We start from the raw sequence: 23,937 nt of genomic DNA, 5'->3' as shown, positions 1-23,937 counted from the left end.
ACAGACCCCTGCGGGACCCCACTAACTACCCTCCTCCACTGAGAATACTGGCCACGCAATCCTACTCTCTGCTTCCTATCTTTCAACCAGTTCTTAATCCATAATAATACCCTACCTCCGATTCCATGACTCTGCAATTTCTTCAGGAGTCTTTCGTGCGGCACTTTGTCAAACGCCTTCTGAAAATCCAGATATACAATATCAACCGGCTCCCCATTGTCCACATGTTTGCTTACCCCCTCAAAAAAATGCATTAGATTGGTGAGGCAAGACTTCCCTTCACTAAATCCGTGCTGACTTTGTCTCATCAGTCCATGTTTTTGTATATGCTCTGCAATTTTATTCTTAATAATAGCCTCCACCATCTTGCCCGGCACCGACGTCAGACTCACCGGTCTATAATTTCCCGGATCTCCTCTGGAACCTTTCTTAAAAATCGGAGTAACATTGGCTACCCTCCAGTCTTCCGGTATTACACTCGATTTTAGGGACAGATTGCATATTTCTAACAGTAGCTCCGCAAGTTCATTTTTTAGTTCTATTAATACTCTGGGATGAATACCATCAGGTCCCGGTGATTTACTACTCTTCAGCTTGCTGAACTGACCCATTACATCCTCCAAGGTTACAGAGAATTTGTTTAGTTTCTCCGACGCCCCCGCTTCAAATATTCTTTCCGGCACCGGTGTCCCCCCCAAATCCTCCTCGGTGAAGACCGAAGCAAAGAATTCATTTAATTTCTCCGCTACGGCTTTGTCCTCCTTGATCGCCCCTTTAACACCATTTTCGTCCAGCGGCCCAACCGACTCTTTGGCCGGTTTCCTGCTTTTAATGTATCTAAAAAAGTTTTTACTATGTATTTTTGCTTCCAACGCTAATTTCTTCTCAAAGTCCTTTTTTGCCCTCCTTATCTCCGCTTTGCATTTGGCTTGGCATTCCTTATGATCTATCCTGTTACTTTCAGTTGGTTCTCTTCTCCACTTTCTGAAGGATTGTTTTTTGGCTCTAATGATTTCCTTTATCTTACTGTTTAGCCACGCCGGCTGACGTTTAGTCTTTTTTCCCTTTTTTCTAATACGTGGAATATATTTGTCCTGAACCTCCAGGATGGTGTTTTTAAACAGCATCCACGCCTGATGCAAGTTTTTTACTACAGGGTCTACAGGGTCTAATTAAAAAGTGGCACGTTACTGAATTTTGAAGTGTGCCAACATATCACCGAAGAAATATTGGAACAGTTTTGGATATAGATCTCACAGGGGAATTCCATTTAGATTTAAACTGACAGGTTGTATCAAGCTATAAAGAGTCTGGGGTGTAAACTGTTACGAGCCGTAACCTGTCCCTTCTTGGGAGCCTCTTTGCAGATTAGACAGTAAAAGGAAGCCAAACATTCCGCATCGAAATGGCTGTGAAATGCTTTCAGATCCTGCTTGGATGAAGAAATTTGCAAATGCAGTTGGTATTATTGGAACTGCTTCTTGCACAATATAATACAGAACTGGAATCCTGTTCTTCCCACGTATTTGTTCCCAAGAGGCTTCTATAGAAACAGAGAACATGACAAAAGAAAGGCCACAAGGCCTAGCCCAGTCTGCCCACGGATGTGCCTTGACCCTATTTATAAGCTGTTTTCTCTGGAATCTAGAAATGTTTTTTAGACACATGAATTGAACAGACACAGTCAAACTCATAGCTCCTATTAGGCATGGTTGTGGGAGGAAAGGAGTGAGGATTTTATCATGCTCCCAAGGAAGCTAATGCATCTTATTCTACTGCTCAGATTTGCCGGAGGGGGTGGGGGGGGGGGGGGCTTTACCTGACCACTTCAATGCCTGCTTCAGGTATGTTGTATGCAATGAGGTGACCTTCAGCCCACAGATACGGGGAAAAGGGTAGCCCAGAGTGCCTTTCTGCTGTTTTAGTGAAGACCTTGAGCACTTTCCTTCAGAGGTATCATTGAAAAGTTAAAGGATCTGGGGACTGGGTTCCCTTCTGAAGATGTGGGAGAGGGGAGAGGGCTCCCTTGGCTGATGCTGAAGGCTCCCTTTCTCCGATTTACAAGCCCAGGAACTTATAGGTCAACGTGAGGACAGAAGCATCTGAGCAGTGAGGAACAGACTGAGGGAATAGACCTTGTTTGCCAGCTCCAAGCTATGTCTCTGCCTTCTTTCAATGTTAAGGTAGATCAGACACAAAGCGAAAACTCAGGAACACCTGGGGCAAAGGGCATGTAGGAACTGGCTAAACGCTGCAGCTGGACCGATACAGCAAGGGAAGAGTCCTAAGGGGTTTATCTTGGCACTGCTCTGATCACTCAGTTTACAGAGGAATTCTTGATAGCCAAAAATCTATTTTTTTTATATATAAAGAGAGCTTGTTATGACAGATTATGATGATTATATCCAGCACAATGGAAGATTTATTTTGAGAGACAAAAGCTCAAGGGATTTGTTACAAAGGGGAATTACCATAATAACATAGTAAATGACGGCAGATAAAGACCTGAACGGTCCATCCAGTCTGCCCAACAGTCACACATTATCAATTCATGATTAAACCAACTACTTATGTATTGGGATTTATTTTAAGCCTTTATGAAGAGATTCACCCAAGACACTGTACAGCAGGTACAGTTTAACATAAAACTTACCATTTTGTTAACAGCAAAACAATAGTAAAATAACCAAGAATAAACATAAATACAATAAATGAGGTAAACTTCAAAACAGTAAACTGAAACCTAATAAAAGAACTACCGTGAAACAGTATCAAAAATATACATATTTAACAGCACTGGAATTCAAATACCAGAGATATAATTACTACTATTTAACATTTCTATAGCGCTACAAGGCGTACGCAGCGCTGCACAAACATAGAAGAAAGACAGTCCCTGCTCAAAGAGCTATGTAATAAAAGTGAGCCAAGTATAGGACAATCAAGCCATTGTGACATCACTGATGAGGTTGGCTCTTATTGGTGGCCTGAGGCATTATGACATCACAACATTAGCTCTGGTTACAAGAGACTACTAACCTACTATTTATCACTTCTATAGCACTACAAGGCGTACGCAGCGCTGTACACCATACACAAAAAGACAGTCCCTGCTCAAAGAGCTTACAATCTAATAGACAAAAAATAGATAAAGTAAGCAAATCAAATCAATTAATGTGAACGGGAAGGAAGAGAGGAGGGTAGGTGGAGGCGAGTGGTTACAAGTGGTTACGAGTCAAAAGCAATGTTAAAGAGGTGGGCTTTCAGTCTAGATTTAAAGGTGGCCAAGGATGGGGCAAGACGTAGGGGCTCAGGAAGTTTATTCCAGGCGTAGGGTGCAGCGAGACAGAAGGCACGAAGTCTGGAGTTGGCAGTAGTGGAGAAGGGAATAGATATAATACAGTGTTAGCTTAATAGTAATGATACACCTAATAAGCATTAGAACATTTAACTAACGTGGATATGATGCTAAAGATTTTCTACAATATGGTTAACATATAGCTGAGGGACCAAGAGCAGTACCAGTCTTTAATCATTCCCACCTTAAGTATTTCCCTTATCTCTTATTTGTCCTGTTTGTCTGTCCTAATTAGATTGTAAGCTCTGTCGAGCAGGGACTGTCTCTTCATGTTCAAGTGTACAGCGCTGCGTACGTCTAGTAGCGCTATAGAAATGATAAGTAGTAGTAATCTTTGGGATTCCAGAATGTTGTTACTTTTTGGGATTCTGGAATCTTGTTACTCTTTGGGATTCTGCATGGAATATTGCCACTCTTGGGAGTTCCAGAATCTTGCTGCTCTTTGGGATTCCGGAATCTTGCTACTCTTTGTCCTTATCCCTTATTTGTCCTGTTTGTCTTGATTAGATTGTAAGCTCTTTCAAGCAGGGACTGTCTCTTACATGTTCAGTGTACAGTGCTGCGTACATTTAGTAGCACTATAGAAATGATAAGTAGGAGTAGTAGTAATCTTTGGGATTCCGGAATGTTGTTACTTTTTGGGATTCTGGAATCTTGTTACTCTTTGGGATTCTGGAATCTTGCTACCCTTTGTCCTTATCCCTTATTTGTCCTGTTTGTCTGTCTTAATTAGATTGTAAGCTTTGTCGAGCAGGGACTGTCTCTTCATGTCCAGTGCTGTGTACATCTAGTAGTGCTATAGAAATGATAAGTAGTAGTAGTAGTATTACTGAGTGGTGCTGGTTTCTCTCTGGAGTCACAGGGGAGAGAAAGTGTGGGATGTCCCTGGGTGGGAGGGAAGCCCAGCCTATGGAGAGTGTTGTGAAATAACTTGCAAAGAAAAATGAGTTTGTTAGATGATTGACAGTGGAGCTGGAGTTTGAAGGTTTGTGTACATGGTCTTTAGTTGCCTTCACCCCCACTGGTACCCTAGGAGGAGAGGGGGTATCCTGGAAAGGCCAGATAATCTGAGGCTGGATCAAGGGGGAGTTACTGTCAGCCAAAGACAGTAACTGTTGAAGGAGAGTGCTCTGGGTGGGCAAAGAGAGCAGGGAAGAGCCTGCTCAAGGCCAGAGGGTGCAGGCCCGGTGAGATGCATCTCTAGAAGGGAGGATAGACATGAGGGTCTGATCCTAGAGGAGTTTGCTGGCTACAACCATTGGATTATTCAACTCAAAGGGATGGGTGATGGACTGGAGGAGTTGTAGATATTTTGTATATATCTCTGATGTTGCTACCAGGAGTTGTAAGTGGATAAGACTGTGCTAAATAGTCTTGGATGGACAGAAAAGACCTCTTAAACCAAATGCTGACTGATCTGAAAAAGAGTTTGGAGTTTGGATGTACTGCTGTTCCAGAATTCAGTAACGTTTTTGCATAAAAATACAGTCTCTTGGTATGCTGAGTATTCTTTGGAGAGAGAGAGTAAAGAACTGCTGAAGAATACTCACTGATAAGCCCAGCTTAACATCCTACGGCCTTCCGGATCTTTACTCGGCCCCGGTTTGCACCCAAGCTCAAATCAGGAGGCCTGGATGAGGTGTGAGGAGTGAGTTGGTAAAGAAAGGAGTAATTCTGTTTGTGGCCTGGGTCCAACTGAGCTGGTCGGCGAGACCCGGGTAACATATAGATGGGGGTGGTACAGAGTCAGTTGGGATAAATAAGTGGGTGGCTCAACTGAAGGCAAGTTCTTGGTAAGTTAATCAAGATATAAGGAACTGGTCTAAGTTACAGTGTGTGTAGCAAGCTAGTCCAGGTGCAGAATGGGCGTATAGTCAGTCACCCTATATATTAAAGGCTTGGGAGAAGAGCCAGGCTTTTACTACTTCCTGAAGTAGAGGTAGTCTCAAGTTATACGTAGCTTCTCTGGGAGTAAATTCCAGAGCCTGGGGGATACTCCTGAGAAGGCTCGCTAGTGAGTATCACATCGTACAATTTCTTTTGACAAAGGTACAGATAGTGATGATCCATGAGAGGACCTTATGCAGGGGCGTAGCCAGATGGACAATTTTGGGTGGGCCTGAGCCTAAGGTGGATGGGCATGGAATTCACCCCCCGGCCCCCCTCTGGTTTGCTCCTCTCCCTACCTTGCGCACAAACCCCAATTATTAAATACTTGAGCTGGCGGGGATACCCAAACCCTGCCAGCTGAAGATTTCCTCCTCGAGCAGTCAGCACTCTTCCAAACGGCAGCCGGCAGCACTTGCCTCAGACTGATGCTGCTGCCGATAGGCTGTGTATGCTCAGTGCTTTTACATGTGTGAAAACTGAGGATGTGCAGAAGGGCTGGTCTCAGCGTCAGCTCAAGGAAAGTGTTGCTGGCTGCCCAAGAAGAGAGAATGTTCAGCTGGCAAGGTTTGGGGATCCCAACCAGCCACAGCAAGAGTGTCACAATTTTGGATGGACCTGAGTCCAAAGTGGATGGGCCCTGGCCCGCCCTGGCCCGCCTGTGGCTACGCCATTGCCTTAGAGGTCTCAAAGGTGTGTAAAGGGCTACCTTATTCTTTAAGTACTCTGGCCCATTTTGTCTGAGGATCTTGAAAATCAGAGAGTTTTAAATGTAACTCTGTAAGGTACAATGAATGTGATACGAAATACTTGGACATGGTCTTCCTGTGTCGTTTCTGGGACATAGACCATAGGTTTATCCAGAGTTTGGATTTTCCATTAGGCTGATGCCTAGCTTCAGCTTACAAGGAATTAACACACTTGGACACCTTGTCCCTTGCCACTCCTTTGAGACAGGCCACCGAATGGGATCCTCACTGAAGTTCCTCTGCAAGTATTTTTAAATTGACCAAGCCAGCTGTGAAAATGCTTGAGCAGTGCCAGGGGGTTCTGAGAGTCTTTAGCCCACAGCCCCCACTGGATGAGCCTACACATCAGCCTTCAGTGGCTGCCCCAGTCTCGTGACCCTCCCCTGACTCCTTTTAGTGTGGAGTCGAACAAGTTCTCATGCTCGGCCAGTGAGAATGACTGTCTCATGCTCGGGTGAACCACCTCCCCAGGTTGGCACTTCCCCAGAAGACAGAGGACACAGCACTTAAATGCATTTTTGGAGGGGGAGAAGCACAAGAGCAGCAAATCAGTCTGTGGGGATCACTGGACAGTGTGCATTTGTATCGCTATTTTGGAATATATGGGACATGAGTTGCAAACTGGAGATGCACAGAAAGGAAGCGCTTGAATGAGCAGTGATGGACTATCAACATTTCCTGAGGAAAGGGGGAGTAGGAGGAGTAGGCTCTTGAACAACACTAGTAGGCGACGTAGATTAGGAACAATCTCTTTATTTAAATATACACTCAACATTTCCGTCATGGCCTCTTCCCATGATCCTACAGTTGTGTAAAGGAAGAGGAAGCTTGTCCAGAGTGACTCAGTGGCAGTAAACCAAATGTAGGAGACCGTGGAAAAGATGGAGACAGTTGTTGGCAGTTGATAACATGTGGTCACCAAAACAGGGGAGGGGGGTTAAAGGGACAGAGCATGGAAGATCAGGGAGTGGGAGAGGAGTGACAATGCAGGAATAAGGTTAGCACTGTAGTACAGATCTCTAGGGACCAGTAAAGTACCAGATGTATATCTAAAGCTATATCTGAGCTCACCTTGCTTTGTGTGAAGGACCATTTTCAGAATCCATTAGGGTTTGCAGGCCACAGAACTTTGGTACCAACAGGCCTGGAGGTGGATTATGAAAGGAAAGCAATTTGGATTTGGCTCACACCTTTCTTCTTAGTAGTCTAAGGCCAGTTACATTCAGCGACATTAGATGTTTTCTTTGTCCCTGGAAGGTGAAGAGACTTGGCTTCCTTGGTTCTCAGTTTACTGTTCTAATCATTAGGCGTCTCCTCCAGTCCACCAGGAAATTTCCTTTTCAAAAGTACCAGGCTGCCAGTGTGCCAGAGGTTTTTTCATACAAGCAAGGAGAAAGCTAGGTTGCAGATTCCCAACTAAAATTCTTGCATGTCTCCTGCCCTGCCCCCACCCCCCACACCTCGCACTGTCCATCTTCCTCATGCGTAGGCTGGGTACAGTACGCAGAATTTTCCCAATGGAGAATGGATGCAATTTTCAAAGAGAGGTTTTCCATGGATGCACCTTCATTTGCCTGGAGAGTTCACTTTGAAAATCACCCTCTTAATAAAGTGCAGAGCTGAACACTCACGGAATTCAGGCCAGAATTTTTATTTATTTTTATTTTATTTATTGTATTTGTACCCCACATTTTCCCACCTTTTTGCAGGCTCAACGTGGCTTACAGAGTATGGAAATGAAAACGTCGTTACATGATTTGAAGACAAAAAAAAAATCATAAGCTGAGGTGAAAGATGAATTCAGATGGAAAGGTGTTAGGTAAGGTCGTGTGAGAGGTGTCTTAGGTGTACTTGGGTAGTTTAAGGAATGATTTGTTTCATTGAGGGTGACTTTTGTAGGCTCTGTTGAAGAGATGTGTTTTCAGAGCTTTGCGAAAGCTGGTTAGATTGGTCATGGTTTTCAGGGCCATGGGTAGTGCGTTCCAAGACTGTGTGCTTTTGTACGCAAAGGTAGTAGCATAAGCCTGTTTGTATTTCATTCCTTTACAGCTGGGGAAGTTCAGGTTGAGGAATTTGCGGGCCGATCTTTTGGCATTGAATAACTACCCAGATGAAATTAGGACTGAATATCACCCACTAACTGGGTAACTCCCAACTGCAACTCACCTCTGCCCCCCAGACCGCCCTGGCACAATCTGGCAGTACTGATCATTTGCCTCAGCATTATCCAGATAATACTACTGAAAATCCTGTGGCCGGCCCCAGTGCGCTTCATTTACCTGGGTAGAAGCCACGCCCACCTACATAAATGCTGCTGAATTCAAAGCAGCGGTAAGCCCAAGCTAAAAAGGAAGCACACCCTGGCGGTACTTTCCACCCTGAGCACACCATCATGTCCAGTGTTACAAAAATATATGTATTTTTGTAGCACCTGTGTGTACCCGGCAGTAATTGGGCAGTGCCGTGTGCTGCCCAGAGCCCTTACCGCCACTTCAATGGGTGAGGGTAATGGATCCCCCCCCCCGAAACGGCCGTATGGCATGTGCATCACTTGCCGAACGGCCATTTCTTAAAAAAAAAAAAAAGAAAGACCTACCTTTTACCAGCTGTGGTAAAAGGGGGCCTCGGCACGCGTGGAAAACATGCACCGATGCCAGCGCAGGCCCGCGTTTGCCGCAGCTTGGTAAAAGGGGCTCTAACTGCAGAGGGACAGGAAGCCCTAAGAAACCCAGTCAGAAGCAGTGTTTCCTCTAAGGAATGGCCTGGTGTGTGCAAATTGTTTTGTGTGTGAGCAACAAGTTTTAAAAACCAACAATGTTTGGCTGCCAGTATTAGCAATGCATTTCTGTATATAGCAAAAAAAAAAAAAAAAAATTGTGAGGACCCATGTAAAATTTGTGAGTGACGCTCCTAAATGCATGAGCAATCGCTCATGTGCTCTGCTTAGAGGGAACATTGGTCAGGAGCACGGCCGAAAAAATTGCAAGGAAGAACAGAATCTGATATTTGAGAGAATAAAGAGCCATTTTCAAAACAGCCTGCCCAGGTGCAAAGCAGGCAGATACTTCCACCCACAACTTTGTACCAAAGGGAAATCTATTGTTCAAAACAGTCACACTACGTGAGGCTTGGAGGGTGGTCACTGTAACGCTGAGTTTAAAAAAGGGCTCCCAGAGAGATCCATAGAAAAGAACCTTTTTTATTGGACATAACTTAATACATTTTTTTGATTAGCTTTCAAAGGTGGCCCTTCTTCGTCAGATCAGAAATAAGCAAATTTTGATAAGAGAGATCCAGAAACGATAGACCAGTGAGTCTGATTCTGTGCCAGGCAAAATGGTTGAAGCTACACTAAAAAGCAAAATTACTGCCGATATAAATAGACAGTGCTTAATAGAATGAGTCAGCATGGCTTCAACAAAGCAAGTCTTGCATTCCAATTTATTACATTTTTTAAAAGGTGTGAAAAAACAAAGAGGTAATAGGGAGCCGGTTATTATAGTGTATTTGGATTTTCAGAAGCTGTTTGACAAAATCCCTCATAAGAGACCCCTTAGAACGTTTAAGAATAGTGGGATAGGAGTCCATGTCCTTCTGGGGATTGTCAAAGAGGCTAAACAGAGTAGGACTGAGTGGTCAGTTATCCACAGGGAGAAGGGTCACTAGTGGGGCGCCCCAAGGGCCTGTAGCGAGACCTCTGCTGTAATCTGAAGATGGGAATGATGAGTGAGGTGATCAAATTTCTGGATGACACAAAATTATTCAGCGTTGTTAAAACGGCAGAAGATTGCGAGGATTTGCAGCAGGATCTTGTGAAAATTGGAGATTGGACATCACAACAGCAGGTGAAATTTAACATAGACAAGTGCAAAGTGACGCACATACAGAAAAAATAATCCCAAACTACAGGACTTTTAAGTCGTTGTACATAATATGATTGTTGCAATTGTCTGGGTCATGCTGTATCTTTCTTCAGGGTATGATTTAGCGCCAAACCCCTCAGAGAAAAATTACATTCGCTCCCACAAAAAGACCGAATTACATTCAAAATCTGTACCCTGGGTCATAAAGTCATTCATGGAGAGGCCCCAATATATATGTCAGACCTTATAGACTTACCAGCAAGACTTACCAGCAAGAATCACACATTCAGTTTCGAAAATTTTTAAAAACACACTTGTTCCAGAATACATTTGAAAATAATTTGTGACAAATGGCAACATTAGGTAGGCAGCATTAAATAAGCAGAACTTTATATGTGTCTCATGTACTTGATATGAATGGTTGTTTTAGTAAGAATTGGTGTTTTCCATTTTTAAGAATGATTGTTTTAGTTTGCTTTCCTATCTATACAAAGCTGTAAAAACAATACATGATCTGACAGCCTTCCGGAGATTTCTGAAGACTAACCTGTTCAAAGAAACTTATAAAAAGAATCCTCCATAAATGACTTATTATCAAAATATAACAGAACAAGGTAACATTGAACTCTTAATTTGGTTACTTTCTCACTTTGTTATCATTGAATGTCATACCTGTTTTTATCTCATATTCCGATATGAATTATGTATTTACTTACCTCTTATTTACTTGATATTTATGTACCTTAATTGAAACATTACTCTGTACTTCCCATTCCGTTAATGGTGATTGCCATTGCGGCATAATGTAAGCCACGTTGAGCCTGCAAATAGGTGGGAAAATGGGGGATAAAACACAGCAAATAAATAAATTAAATAAATATATAGTGGGTTCTCAAACCTGATTGGCTGGGGTTTGAGGTGGGTAGTTTCCTCAGCAAGGAAGGAGATTGAAGCGGGAAGGTCCATTGGTCACAAATTCAAATTTGTGACCAATGAACTTACCTACCAAATTCTAATTTGTGACCTATGAACTTTCCTACCAAATTCTAATTTAAGATGCTTTATTTGTATTGTTCTGATATGTGTCTATGTTATTTGCATGTTTGTCCACTCTGCCTATTGTGATGAATCTGCCATTTGTCATATTTCTATTATATAATTGTTCTTTTGTACTGTTTAATGTGTTTATTTCTGGTACTGTATCATGTGAGACCTATTTCTAGGATTCAATTTGCTATTTCCAAGTTTATCTCATTGTATTTATGCTTAAGTTTGATCATTTCACTATTGCTTTATTTCATTTGTAACAGTTTTATGCTAAGTTGTACCTGCAGGACACCAGCTTAGGTGAAACTCTTTCATAAAGGTGGTTAAGAAAAGCCAATAAGTAAATAACAGAGGGGAGGAATTCCAGGTAGTTGGAAATGTAAGTCTGTGTAGCTGTGGGAGGCAAAAGGAGCAGGAGGAATCCACCAGGTCAAAAATGAATCAATGCTTTTATGCAGAACGAGATTTTTGAGCATGAGGGGGCTGACGGATGTTGAGTGCACTCTGTCTTTCACCACCCAACTCCGCATCAGTCTGGTCCTTTCACCAAACGCTCCGTGCTCTGGCCTTGTGCTGTTCATGTGAATAGACCGTGTCCCTTTCAACCCTGCCGAAAGTGGAGCAGGAAGAAGCTGTGACGTTATCCCAAGCCACATGCAAGGAACAAATGTCAATGATCAAGAAAATGAAAATTGGTGAGGCCTGGAGGCCAGATGGGATTTGCACCAGCTTTCTATTAAAAAAATGAGCCCACAGAGTTTTATCTTCAGACTAGAGATGATTCATTTGATTTTGAGATGGGGTTGGGGCTTCCAGTTTTCTTTTTAATTTATGTCTACTTTATTTTTCTGTACAAATTATTTTCTTTACACTTGTTGGGGGAAGGCAGGAAATTTTCAAAGCTCTTCCTGTGGGTAAATGATGACTGATACACAGAAATTGACTGTCTGTGGTGTGGCAAGATGATATCTGCAGGAGCTGTTGGAGGGGGAGAGATTCATCCGTCCCAGCTCTCTCTGCTTCTTCAGGGTGTTTCTGACTCCCTGTCCTGGCCCCAGCTCCAGTGTTTACTGAAAGCCCAGCCTTCTCCCGTAGTATCCTCAGGGGCTGACATTAATTAGGGACTGGCTGCAGATGGTGAAGTGTAACGGGACGGATATTGGGAGTGTAATTTCTACTGCTTGTTTTGGGTGGCAGATGAAAGTACCAGTAAAGCTTAGCTGGCTGGTGACTGATGGTGTAAGTGAGGCCTGTATCTTCGTGTGAATCAGTGGTGTTATGATGTGTATGTGTGAGTGCACGTTTGGTTCATTTGGGCACGCATAATGTTAAGTGTTTGCAAATCACTTGCCCACAGAAACACAAACAGCTACAAACGAATGCAGAGCTTCCCAAATTGTAAGTCCAGACCCTGAAAGGGGGTCACAAAAATCCATGTTCAGGGTCATAACCTGGGTGGGCTCTCCATAGGTCAATCATTATTCCGTACCCTGAGAAAGGCAAGGACAAATCAAACTCAGGTAGGCATATAAAGTATCTTGTTGGGCAGACTAGATGGACCGTACAGGTCTTTTTCCGTCATTTACTATGTTACTCCTGGGAGTTTTGTTTGGCCCTGATCATGGAGTCACAGCCACAAAGATTGACTAGCACAGGCCTCAGCTCCTTAACAAACCTCTGACCCTTCTCACTCGCTCTGGGATAACATCACTAAAGTGACCAGGTACATTCTGTGACTACGATGCTGAAGCTGGACCTGTCAAGTGGGCACAAAACCAGGAGTCCCAGAGACTGGATCACAGTAAAGCTAAAACCAAATTTTATTAATTAGTATATTTGACTCAACACAACTGTTGTGTTTCGGCCAAAAGGCCTGCATCAGGAGTCTAAATACTAAGGTAGACAGCTAATGATGATCCAGAATAAGAAATACTGGTGAATAGTCTATAAATGGTCTTAAAAAAGACCTTTGTGCCCACTTTTCAGTTTGTTTTACAAAGTATCCGTGGGTCTTCTTTGAGTTCTCCACGTTTTGTGGATTCTCTAATGAAGCTGGACCTGTCTTCATAATGGTATCAGACGAGTCCCACCTAGGACAATTCCCTCTTAAGGGAGACAATTCCCACCAAGAACTCCCTCCTCCCCGGTCATTTCCCACCCTCCCTAGCCTTTTTTTTTAACCAACCATAGTTTCTTTATTATGTCCTGGCGGTGCTTTTCTTTTTTTTTTTTTTTACGGCGTCTGGAACAAGAAGGTTAGAGCAGCAGACGGATGTACACAGAGGTTGTATAATAATGGCATAACTTTTCATAGGGAGAGTAGTAATTTGTTATAAATCATAATCGGTGTGCCAATAGAGGGGCTGAATTATCTTGAAACCTAGTTTGGGGGGGTGGGGGCATTCCCCCCCCCCCCCCATATATACAAACTTCATGCCTGGAAGGGGAAAAGGATGTGTACAAGATAATGTTGTGGGTGTGTGAGGGGATAGTTCCCCCCCCCCCCCCCCAAATGATGTGGAAGAGAAAAGGGAGGGAGATTATTTGTCCTAGTGTGTTATGTATTTTTTGGGTTATGGGTGGGAATTGTCCAGATGAGAACCGACCTAGAACCCTTCATAATATATAGAGATCTAAGATACTTACTTGCACACGGTGAAAAATCCCTCTTTTTTATTGTTTTTGTAGAGTGTTATACGGCGAACGGTGCGGACTACAGGGGGAGTCAGAACCAGACATCCTTGCACGGAGGCAAACCGTGTTTGTTCTGGAATGAAACCTTTCAGCATCCCTATAACACCCTGAAGTACCCCAATGGTGAGGGTGGCCTGGGGCAGCACAACTACTGCAGGTAATGATCATATCTTATGTTATTCCAGTGCCAGAACCCTGGACAAAATGTGATAGCGACATTTGGGACAATCCATGCATTGGCAGTGCCCTGAGCCCTGGCACAAAGTATCAACAACAGTCCGTGTCTAGATAAAAACATACTCGCTGTCCTCGCTACAACATACATCCCTCCTCTGTGTAAAGGCGTCTGCATTGCAGGGACAGGAGGAGCGGGAATGCTGGTAGCCTGGGTATGAGCTGCAGTTTTATCCGTGTGGCCATAGTGAACTATAAATTATGGGAAACAGGTTGAGAGTGGTCAGAGGAGCGGCTGAATGACTGAAAGGGCAACTGTGGCTAAATGGAAGAGAGAGAGAGATGTGAGTGGGGAGAGAGGAAGGTAGGAAGGAGAGATGCAGAGGGGGGGAGTCGTAGAGGGAGAATGAGGAAGTGCTGATGGGTGGGGAAAGAATAGGAGGACAAGGATGAGTGTGTCAGACAGAGGCAAAGAGATGGAAAAAGGACAGCACTTAGAAGCAAAGAAGTGCTCTGTTGTCTACGGAAGAAGATTTACGAGATCTGCCTGTACCGGAAATGGTTTTCAAGGGTGATGATGCGGAGGAACTGAAAGAAATCTCAGTGAATCTGGAAAATGTACTGAGCCAAATTGACACATTAAAGAGTAGTATATCACCTGCACTGGATGGTGTACATCCAAGGATACTCAAAGAACTCAAGCATGAAATTGCTGATCTGCTGTTAGTAATATGTAACCTGTCATTAAAATCATCCGTAGTACCTGAAGATTGGAGGGGTGGCCAATGTGACGGCAGTTTTCAGGAAATTACAGACCGGTAAGACTGATGTCTGTGCCAGCCAAAATAGTGGAAACTATTATAAAGAATAAAATTACAAAACACATAGACAAGCTTGGTTTAGTGGGACAGAGTCAGCATAGGTTTCAGCCAAGGGAAGTCTTGCCTCACCAATTTGCTTCATTTCTTTGAAGACTTGAATAAACATGTGGATAAAGGTGAGCCGGTTGATGTGGTGTATCTAGATTTTCAGAAAGCTTTTGACAAAATTCCTCATGAGAAACTCCTGAGAAAATTAAAAAGTCATAGACTAGGAGGCAAGGTTCTGGTCTGGAATAGGAATTGGTTATTGGACAGAAAATAGAGGGTAGGGTTAAATGGCCATTTCACTCAATGGAGGAGGGTGAACAGGGGAGTGCCACAGGGATCAGTATTGGGACCAGTGCTATTTAACATATTTATAAATGATATTGAAATTGGAATGACGAGTGAGGTGATTAAATTTGCAGATGATACAAAACTATTCAAGACTGTTAAAATACGAACGATTGTGAAATATTGCAGGAAAACAATAGGAAATTGGAAGATCGCGCATTCAAATGGCAGATCAAATTTAATGTGGACAAATGCAGGGTGATGCACAATGGAAAGAATAATCTGAATCATAGTTATCTGATGCTAGGATCCACTTTGCAGGTCAATACTCAAGAAAAAGATCTAGGTGTCGTTGTAGATAATACGTTGAAATCTTCTGCTCAGTGTGCAGCGGCCAAAAAAAGCAAACAGAATTCTAGGAGTTATTAGGAAAGGGATGGTGAATGAGACTGAAAACACTGTAATTCCTTTGTATTGCTCCATAGTGCGTCCGCACCTTTGAGGATTGCGTTCAGTTCTGGTCACCGTATCTCAAAAAAGATATAGCGGAATTAGAAAAGGTTCAAAGAAGAGCAACCAAAATGAGAAAGGGGTTGGAACTCCTCTCATATGAGGAAAGGCTAATGAGGTTAGGGCTCTTCAGCTTGGAAAAGAGAAGAGGCAGATGAGGGGAGATATAATTGAGGTCTACAAAATCCTGAATGGTGTAGAACGAGTAGATGTAAATCGATTTTTTACTCATTCCAAAAGTACAAAGACTAGGGAACACTTGAGGAAGTTACATGAAAATACTTTTAAAGCAAATAGAAGGTAATATTTTTTCACTCAAAGAATAGTTAAGGTTTGCCGGAGGATGTGGTAACAGTGTTTAATGTATCTGGGTTTAAAAAAAGGTTTGGACAAATTCCTGGAGGAAAAGCCTATAGTCTCATATTGAGACAGACATGGGAAGCAACTGCTTGGCCTGGGATTTGTAGTATGGAATGTTGTTACTCTTTGGGGTTCTGGAATGTTGCCACAATTTGAATCTGCCAGGAACAATGTGACCTGGCTTGGCCACTGTTTGGAAAACTGGGTACTGGGCTAGATGATGAACCATTGGTCTGGCCCGGTATGGCTACTCATATATTCTTATATGAAAATATGAGTTTTTAAAGAGCCCCCATATCATGCTGCCTTTCCTGATTTCTGAAGGGGGCACAGGAGAGGATAAGTCTTGTATCTTCTCTCCCCATCCCCATCCTGCTCTTTCTGCAGCAGACGTGGGCTGTCCGGCATTGATACATGTTCAACTGAGTGGTGGCAGTGCAAAGATTGGCTCATTACTGACTCACTCCTATATGTGAAATGCTTTTGAATCCTGTGCAGAATGGCTTTTATTCATCATTATCCCATCCTATGAGGTGCAGCTTAATGGAGGGGATCCAGGTTCAAATCCCACCACAGCTCCTTGTGATCTTAACTACATAAGTGTTGTCATACTGGGACAGACCAAAGGTCCATCGAGCCCAGCATCCTGTTTGCAACAGTGGCCAATCCAGGTCACAAATACCTGGCAACATCCCAAAAAAGTACAAAACATTCTATACTGCTTATCCCAGAAATAGTGGATTTGCCCCAAGTCAATTTAATAATGGTCTATGGACTTTTTCTTTAGGAAGCCATCCAAATCTTTTTTAAACCCTGCTAAGCTAACCGCCTTTACTATATTCTCTGGCAACTAATTCCAGAGTTTAATTACACTTTGAGTGAAAAAAAAGTTTCTCCGATTCATTTTAAATTTACTACTTTGTAGCTTCATTGCATGCCCCCTAGTCCTAGTATTTTTAGAAAGCGTAAACAGACGCTTCACATCTACCCGTTCAACTCCACTGCATCACTTAGGGGTTGATAGTCAGTGGTGATTAAAGTGGGCGGGAGAGGCTTTTGCCCACTTAAACGCCACTCAACAGGCCGATACTCAGTGACAGTGGATCACAAAGTACCACTGAATATCCCCTCTGACTTCCATGGCCCTGTGTGGTTAGTGCCGGGGTGTTTCGTGGACAGAGTCTGGGAGATGCTGGCAGTTATGCAGTTCAGTGATGGTGCTACTACGCAGGCAGATAGGACCACAGCAAAGTGCATTCAATTCCTTTAGATTGTAAGCTCTCTTGAGCAGGGACTGTCCTTCCCCATGTTTTAACTTGTACAGCGCTGCGTAACCCTAGTAGCGCTATAGAAATGCTAAGTAGTAGTAGTAGCAAAGCTGCCCCATGGTTTCTCCCTGAAGGTGGAACATTCTTGGAAGATCTAGGGTGTAAAGGGTACAGGGTCATGGATTTGATATACCGCCTTTCTTTGGGTAAAAGCAAATTGGGTTACACATATTAAGTGCAGGAACTGCTTGTTTAAAGCTTAGACAACTTCATCACCTATGTCCTTTATTTTCAGAAAAGCATTTTTCAATGCTAGCCAGGCTTATTTCATCACACTTGGACTAATGTAACAGCCTTTATTTCACAATTACAGTTGAACTTTAACAGAAATTGCAGACTCTCCAAAATACAGCAGCCAAATTCATATTCTGACTGAAGAAACTCAATAGGGTGACCCCCCCAGCTCTTGCTCAGTTGATTTGGCTCCCTCCTCAGACCCGTGTACTTTGGTTTTTAAAATCTTTCATGGATCCTCCACAGAATATTTAATAAAATTATTTTCTTTCCCCAACGGTACTCGAACCTCTCATGCAGGGGGCTCTTTAGTCTCCCTCTTTTCAAAGTGTTCATTGCAAAAGTTTTTTACTGCACTCTGGGGTCCTTTTACTAAGCTGCAGGAAAAAGCGACCTGCAGTAGCGTCAGGAGCTGTTTTTCCCATGTGCCAGGGCCCTTCTTACCACAGCGGGTAAAATGCCCCCCCAAAAATGGCCACATGGTAAGATAACACCGTGTGGGCATGCGGTGGGGAGTACTTACTGCTACCCATTACTGGGACTTCTTACTTCCTGTTTCGAAAACATTTGAGGATATATTTGTTTAAAAAGTTCTTTTCATAACAATTGGGAGCTGGCGGAATACAAATATCACATTACTACTACTACTTATCATTTCTATAGCGCTACGTTACCAAAGGCGTAAGGGAAGGCGAGTAAACTGCAGGAGGAAGGTGGAGCTAGAATCAGAGCACTGCAAGGGAAAGGAGACAGGGGGACAGTGGAGCCAGCAAGGGGGGAGCACAGCAGCGGGATTCCTGGGCATGCGCAGAACATGGACACTGACCGAGGGATTGTTCTGCACATGTGCTGGGCGCTTTCCCTACCGAGCTGCTTGCTAAATTTACGTGAATCTCTCATTTGCATGCGATTTCCTTTCAGCATTCCTATGAGACTGGGAGACTGGGCGGCTAAATGGCAGATGACGTTTAATGTGAGCAAGTGCAAGGTGATGCATGTGGGAAAAAAGAACCCGAATTATAGCTACGTCATGCAAGGTTCCACGTTAGGAGTTACGGACCAAGAAAGGGATCTGGGTGTCGTCGTCGATAACACACTGAAACCTTCTGCTCAGTGTGCTGCTGCGGCTAAGAAAGCGAATAGAATGTTGGGTATTATTAGGAAAGGTATGGAAAACAGGTGTGAGGATGTTATAATGCCGTTGTATCGCTCCATGGTGCGACCGCACCTTGAGTATTGTGTTCAATTCTGGTCGCCGCATCTCAAGAAAGATATAGTACAATTGGAAAAGGTGCAGCGAAGGGCGACTAAAATGATAGCGGGGATGGGACGACTTCCCTATCAAGAAAGACTAAGGAGGCTAGGGCTATTCAGCTTGGAGAAGAGACGGCTGAGGGGAGACATGATAGAGGTATATAAAATAATGAGTGGAGTGGAACAGGTGGATGTGAAGCGTCTGTTCACGCTTTCCAAAAATACTAGGACTAGGGGGCATGCGATTAAACTACAGTGTAGTAAATTTAAAACAAATCGGAGAAAATATTTCTTCACCCAATGTGTAATTAAACTCTGGAATTCATTGCCAGAAAATGTGGTGAAGGCGGTTAGCTTAGCAGAGTTTAAAAAGGGGTTGGACAGTTTCCTAAAGGACAAGTCCATAAACCGCTACTAAACGGACTTGGAAAAATCCAAAATCCCAGGAATAACATGAATAGAATGTTTCTACGTTTGGGAAACTCGCCAGGTGCCCTTGGCCTGGATTGGCTGCTGTCGTGGACAAGATGCTGGGCTCGATGGACCCTTGGTCTTTTCCCAGTATGGCATTACTTATGTACTTATGCACTATTTCAAAATCAGTAACTTCTACCGTGGAGCTAAACAGACAGTTTTTAACAGGCACTTTTGAGCATCAGCCCTAAGAAATAATACTGGTAAACTGGAGGAAGATGGGCTTTTCTCCCTACTGGCAATGCAGGAAGTAGTTGCCCATAAGATTTTGTAACAAGAGAGAAGAGACATAATGTTGTGCATTCCTAGAGACGGGGGGGTTGGCTGCAGGGCCGGCCCAACCCGGTAAGGGGGGTAAGCACCACAGGGGGGCGCTTGCCTTCAAGGGTGCCGCATGCGCTGCTGTCTGCCCGCCCTCCCTCCCAGTTCCAGGGTCCCTCTCTCTACAAATTTTAAAAGCCATCTTCTTATCTCGTCGGGGTTATGGCGGCAGCAGCACGCAGTGAAAAGCGTGCAGGCTCGGCGCTTCAGCCTTCCCTTCTCTGTCTTACAGCTCTGGTCCCATCATTTCCTGTTTCCGCAAGGGCGAGACCAGAGCTGAGAGGCAGAGAAAGGAAGGCTGAAGCGCCGAGCCTGCACGCTTTTCACTGCGTGCTGCTGCCGCCATAACCCCGACGAGGTACGAAGATGGCTTTTAAAATTCAGAGAGAGGGACCCTGGAACTCGGAGGGAGGGGGGACGAGAGGGAGCGGAGGGGGAGAAGGAGGGGAGAGGGGGGAGAAGAGAGAAAGAAGATGCTAGATGGGGGGGGGGGTGCCAACTGATAGTCTGCAGGGGGGCACCGGCCCTGGTTGGCTGTGTTCAAATGCTCCGACAGAGGGAGAAGCAAAACAGTGTGTAAGACAGGGTGTGAGGGCTTTTAGGCAAGGGATGAGCAGCAGTACACGACCCTATGGGGAGGATTAGGGGACCGGAAAGGAAACATGGGTAGAAGGGATCAGGAGAGGTTACATGGATAAGCACTGGAATGGGAAGACTCCAAAACACAAAAAGGGTTTGCTATTGTGTGACTACCGTTGGCTGTTGTTCAAAAGGAGCAATAAACTAATAAAAAGATTTAAATGGAAAAAAGATGGGAATGACGTCCCAGGATTGGGGTCCTACCAGATCCTGGCATGGAAAAGTGAGAGCCGGACCTGCACCATAGGGCTGAGAGGAAGAAAGCATTGCTAATTTAGACTGTCACGGCAGCAAACCTTTTCCAGAGTCACTAATCAGCCCCTTCTGACTTCTGAGCTCCTGGCATTAAGTCAGATTGAAAACTGCGCACTCCAGGCAGCAAGAGGTTAACATGAAGTCATTGTTTCTGCGAAGGCTCTGGGTTCTTTAAGTCACTAACAAGGATAATGAAGCTGTCCTAGGGCTTCCTACACAGCTTAGCTTTGATGCACAATTTTGTGGATGTACAACGTAAAAAGGAGTTTTTGTGCGCGACCAACCGATCTATTAGGAACTGAGCAAATAAGGTCAATATTGAGAAGTGAAATAGGCTGATACGAGCCTGGAGCAAGAGTATCCCAAAGCCCCTTAAACAACACCGAAATTAAGGCCTATTGATAGAAAACCCCAGTCACAAAAATTTCTTCAAACAAATTTATCCAGGGGAGCATCTTATAAAAGTAGAAGATGAAACCATCTGGGCCAGGTACCTTGTGAGCCTGTGCATTTTTTCTAGCAAAAAAGGTGCCGGTACTCAAATGTTAAACCACCTTTCACTGAGGGACCCACCCCCAGGGGCGTAGCCAGACACCCAATTTTGGGTGGGCCTGGGCCCAAGATGGGTGGGCAGAACTCTGCCCTGTCCCACAAGTGATTTGGTCTCTCCCTTTCTCGCCTGCATGCCATATGGTCTCTCAAACATCCCCCTCCACCACACCTTTTAAATAGCAGATTTTCACTGGCAGCGAGCAGCAACTAATACACACTGCTCATGTTGGCCCCACAGTCTTCCCTCTGATGCAACTTCCTGTTTCCGCATAGGCGGGAATACATTAGAGGGAAGGCTGGTATGCAGGAAGGACAGTTGTTGGGAATTTTCGGCTGGTGGGGCTTGGGGATCCCTGCCAGACACTTCATAGGTGTGCTGCTACTGGGTGGGCCTGGGCCCACCTGGGCCCACCCTTGGCTACGCCACTGCCCACCCCATAATAGCCAGGCCCCCTTCAACCAGTTGCAGAATCTATAACGAGGCAGAATTGGTGTTTAGAGCCTGATCTCTTTCATTAAAACTTGGGGTCCATAGGTCAGTTTTAGCAGACAATTGAAAAGGTGCCGGTACTCAGTACCCCCAAGTACCCCTCCAGTAGCCTGGCGAACCCCCTCCAGGGGGGGTCCTTCAGATTCATACACTGAGCCTCAGAGAGTTGTGCCAGTGATACTACATTGAAAAGGCCTCCCGGGCACAAGCATCACTTGGTTTCTCCACTTAAAACGATCATAAGATGATACCGTTGATCACTGCTGGGGGGAAGGAATGTCTCCAAATTTTTAATTTTGCATACTCTCCATTACAATAATGAACCTCACTCCTAAACCAGGGTATATGGAGGTGTTGGACCACACAGCTCCAAGAGGACTCCACACGTGAAGCAACTGGACAAGATCCAGGAGAAGTTGGATGAGATCTATGGAGTTGTGGCGGCTTCCAGTTCCAGGCCCCCTCCCTCCGAATTTTAAAAGTCATCCTGACTTACCTCGTCGGGGTTATGGCGGCCGGCAGCAGCAGCGGTAAAAAGCGTGCAGGCTCAGCACTTTCTTCAGTTTTCCCTTCTCTGTCTCTCAGCTCTGGTCCCGCCCTCATTTCCTGTTTCCGCAAGGGCGGGACCAGAGCTGAGAGACAGAGAAGGGAAAACGGAAGTAAGTGCTGAGCCTGCACGCTTTTTTACCGCGCGAGGTAAGTCAGGATGACTTTTAAAATTCGGAGGGAGGGGGCCTGGAACTGGAAGGGAGGGAGGGACGACGACCCTGGAACTGGGAGGAAGGGACGGCGACCCTGGAACTGGGAAGAAGGGAGGGGGCACCCTGGAACTGGGAGGGAGGGAGGGAGGGGGACCCTGGAATTGAGAGGGAGGGGGGGACGCTGGAACTTCCCTTAAAAACATTAATGGCAGAAGGTAATTACCTTGCTAGCGCCCGTCTCATTTCAATGAGAAACGGGCTTTTTTTAAACTAATTTATTTATATATTTAACCCGCTCTATTGATAACACTTAGAATGAATTACATATGAGGAAAGGCTAGAGAGGTTAGATCACTTCAGCTTGGAAAAGAGAAGGCTTAGGGGGAATATGATTGAGGTCTACAAAATCCTGAATGGTGTAGAACAAGTAAAAGTGAATTGATTTTTTTTAACTCTTTCAAGAAGTACAAAGACCAGGGGACACTCAATGAAATTACATGGAAACATTTTTTAAAACAAAAAAGGGGGATATATTTTTTTCATTCAAAGAACAGTAAAGCTCTGGAACTCGTTGCTGGAGGATGTGGTATCAGTGGTTAGTGTATCTGAGTTTTAAAAAGGTTTGGACAAGTTCCTGGAGGAAACGTTATTGAGACAGACATGGGGAAGCCACTTCTTGCCCTGAGATCAATTGCATGGAATCTTGCTATTTTGGGGGTATTTGTGACCTGGATTGGCCACTGTTGGAAGCAGGATACTGGGCTAGATGGACCATTGGTCTGACCCAGTTTGTATTCTCATATTCTTATGTACTTAATGTCTGGAAACACAACCTAATGAAAATATAATCTTTCATTGTAAAAACTATTTTTTGAAAATACAGTAGGACATTTAAAAAAGCAGAAAGCTATAGAGCCAAGAAAGAGGGAACTTGGTCCTTTGAAGTGTCGTGCTAGCACGTCATCTTTGAAGATGCTGAGTGACCGAGGACACTTCTGTTCTTGAGGGGTTCCTGCACTTCCCAGTCTCTCTCGTGCAGTCTGTTGCACTTCTGTCTTTCAAGGATCCCGCTGTCTCTTTTTCTAGACATGCCGTGCCCTGTGCAGTGGGGTCCTTGCATCCCCCTGCAGCTGGCTTCAATTACCCAGGCCTGTCTCCAGGCACTTATGTGTGAAGTCTGGCACACGTGATTTATGAAAAGCACCTGTGCCCTCAGATGGCAGGTGCAGCTGCCCAACTTCCCAGCAGCCTTCAATCATGATCTGGAAGCTTCTCGCCATTTTCTGGATCCATGTTCAGCATGTAACCAGAGTGAAGAATGTTTAGATACCTGTGAAATTCACGGTGCTGTGTCTCCGGCGATTTCCTGTAATATCCAGTTCCCAGGTACTAATAGGCAGATGGGTGAAGCTTCATTTGTAGCTCCAAGACAGAAGCTTAACCTGATAGACCCGTCAAATGTTCTCTTGCCAGCGAGCCACAGCACCTGGGAAAGCTACAACTGAGATGGTTTTAATTTCTTTGCACTGCTGTTAAACGTTTGACTCTTTGCACTTAAGGGGTTATGCAATAAAGGCTTTTGCAGGTGTAAAGGTCTCTCATAACATTAACCCACTTGACAAGGCGATGCATCGTTGTACTTGAGAGTCTGGAGGGAGTCTCAGAGTACACATTTAGCCATAGGAGGTAACTTTTCAAAATGATTGCGGATGCTGAATCCAATGGAAATTTCCTCTCCCTGGACAAAGTCAAGGAGTTTGTTCAATACTGGGGACGCTTAAGTACCCCCAGAGCTGTAGCATATTTCCGCCTTGTCTGTTTACATCAGCTCCGACGCTAGTATGAACGTACGCGGCTGCATTTTAGCTGTAGATTCAGGATGGGCTCTGAAGC

The 23,937-nt window shown here is 44.4% G+C and overlaps 1 protein-coding gene across 1 annotated transcript in view; it reads left to right on the top strand.

The window, feature by feature from the left end:
* KREMEN1 (kringle containing transmembrane protein 1) overlaps positions 1 to 23,937 on the top strand; it is a 150,602-nt gene that overhangs the window by 49,899 nt on the left and 76,766 nt on the right. The window contains exon 2 of the mRNA XM_030219872.1: positions 13,593 to 13,755. Coding sequence (XP_030075732.1) covers positions 13,593 to 13,755 — 163 coding nt within the window. The remainder of the gene's footprint in view (positions 1 to 13,592; positions 13,756 to 23,937) is intronic.

The sequence above is a fragment of the Microcaecilia unicolor genome, chromosome 11, assembly GCF_901765095.1.
Source record: "Microcaecilia unicolor chromosome 11, aMicUni1.1, whole genome shotgun sequence".
In the NCBI taxonomy this organism is placed as follows: domain Eukaryota; kingdom Metazoa; phylum Chordata; class Amphibia; order Gymnophiona; family Siphonopidae; genus Microcaecilia; species Microcaecilia unicolor.
The sequence above is the reverse complement of the archived record's forward strand: the minus strand, read 5'-3'. Positions and strand labels throughout refer to the sequence as shown.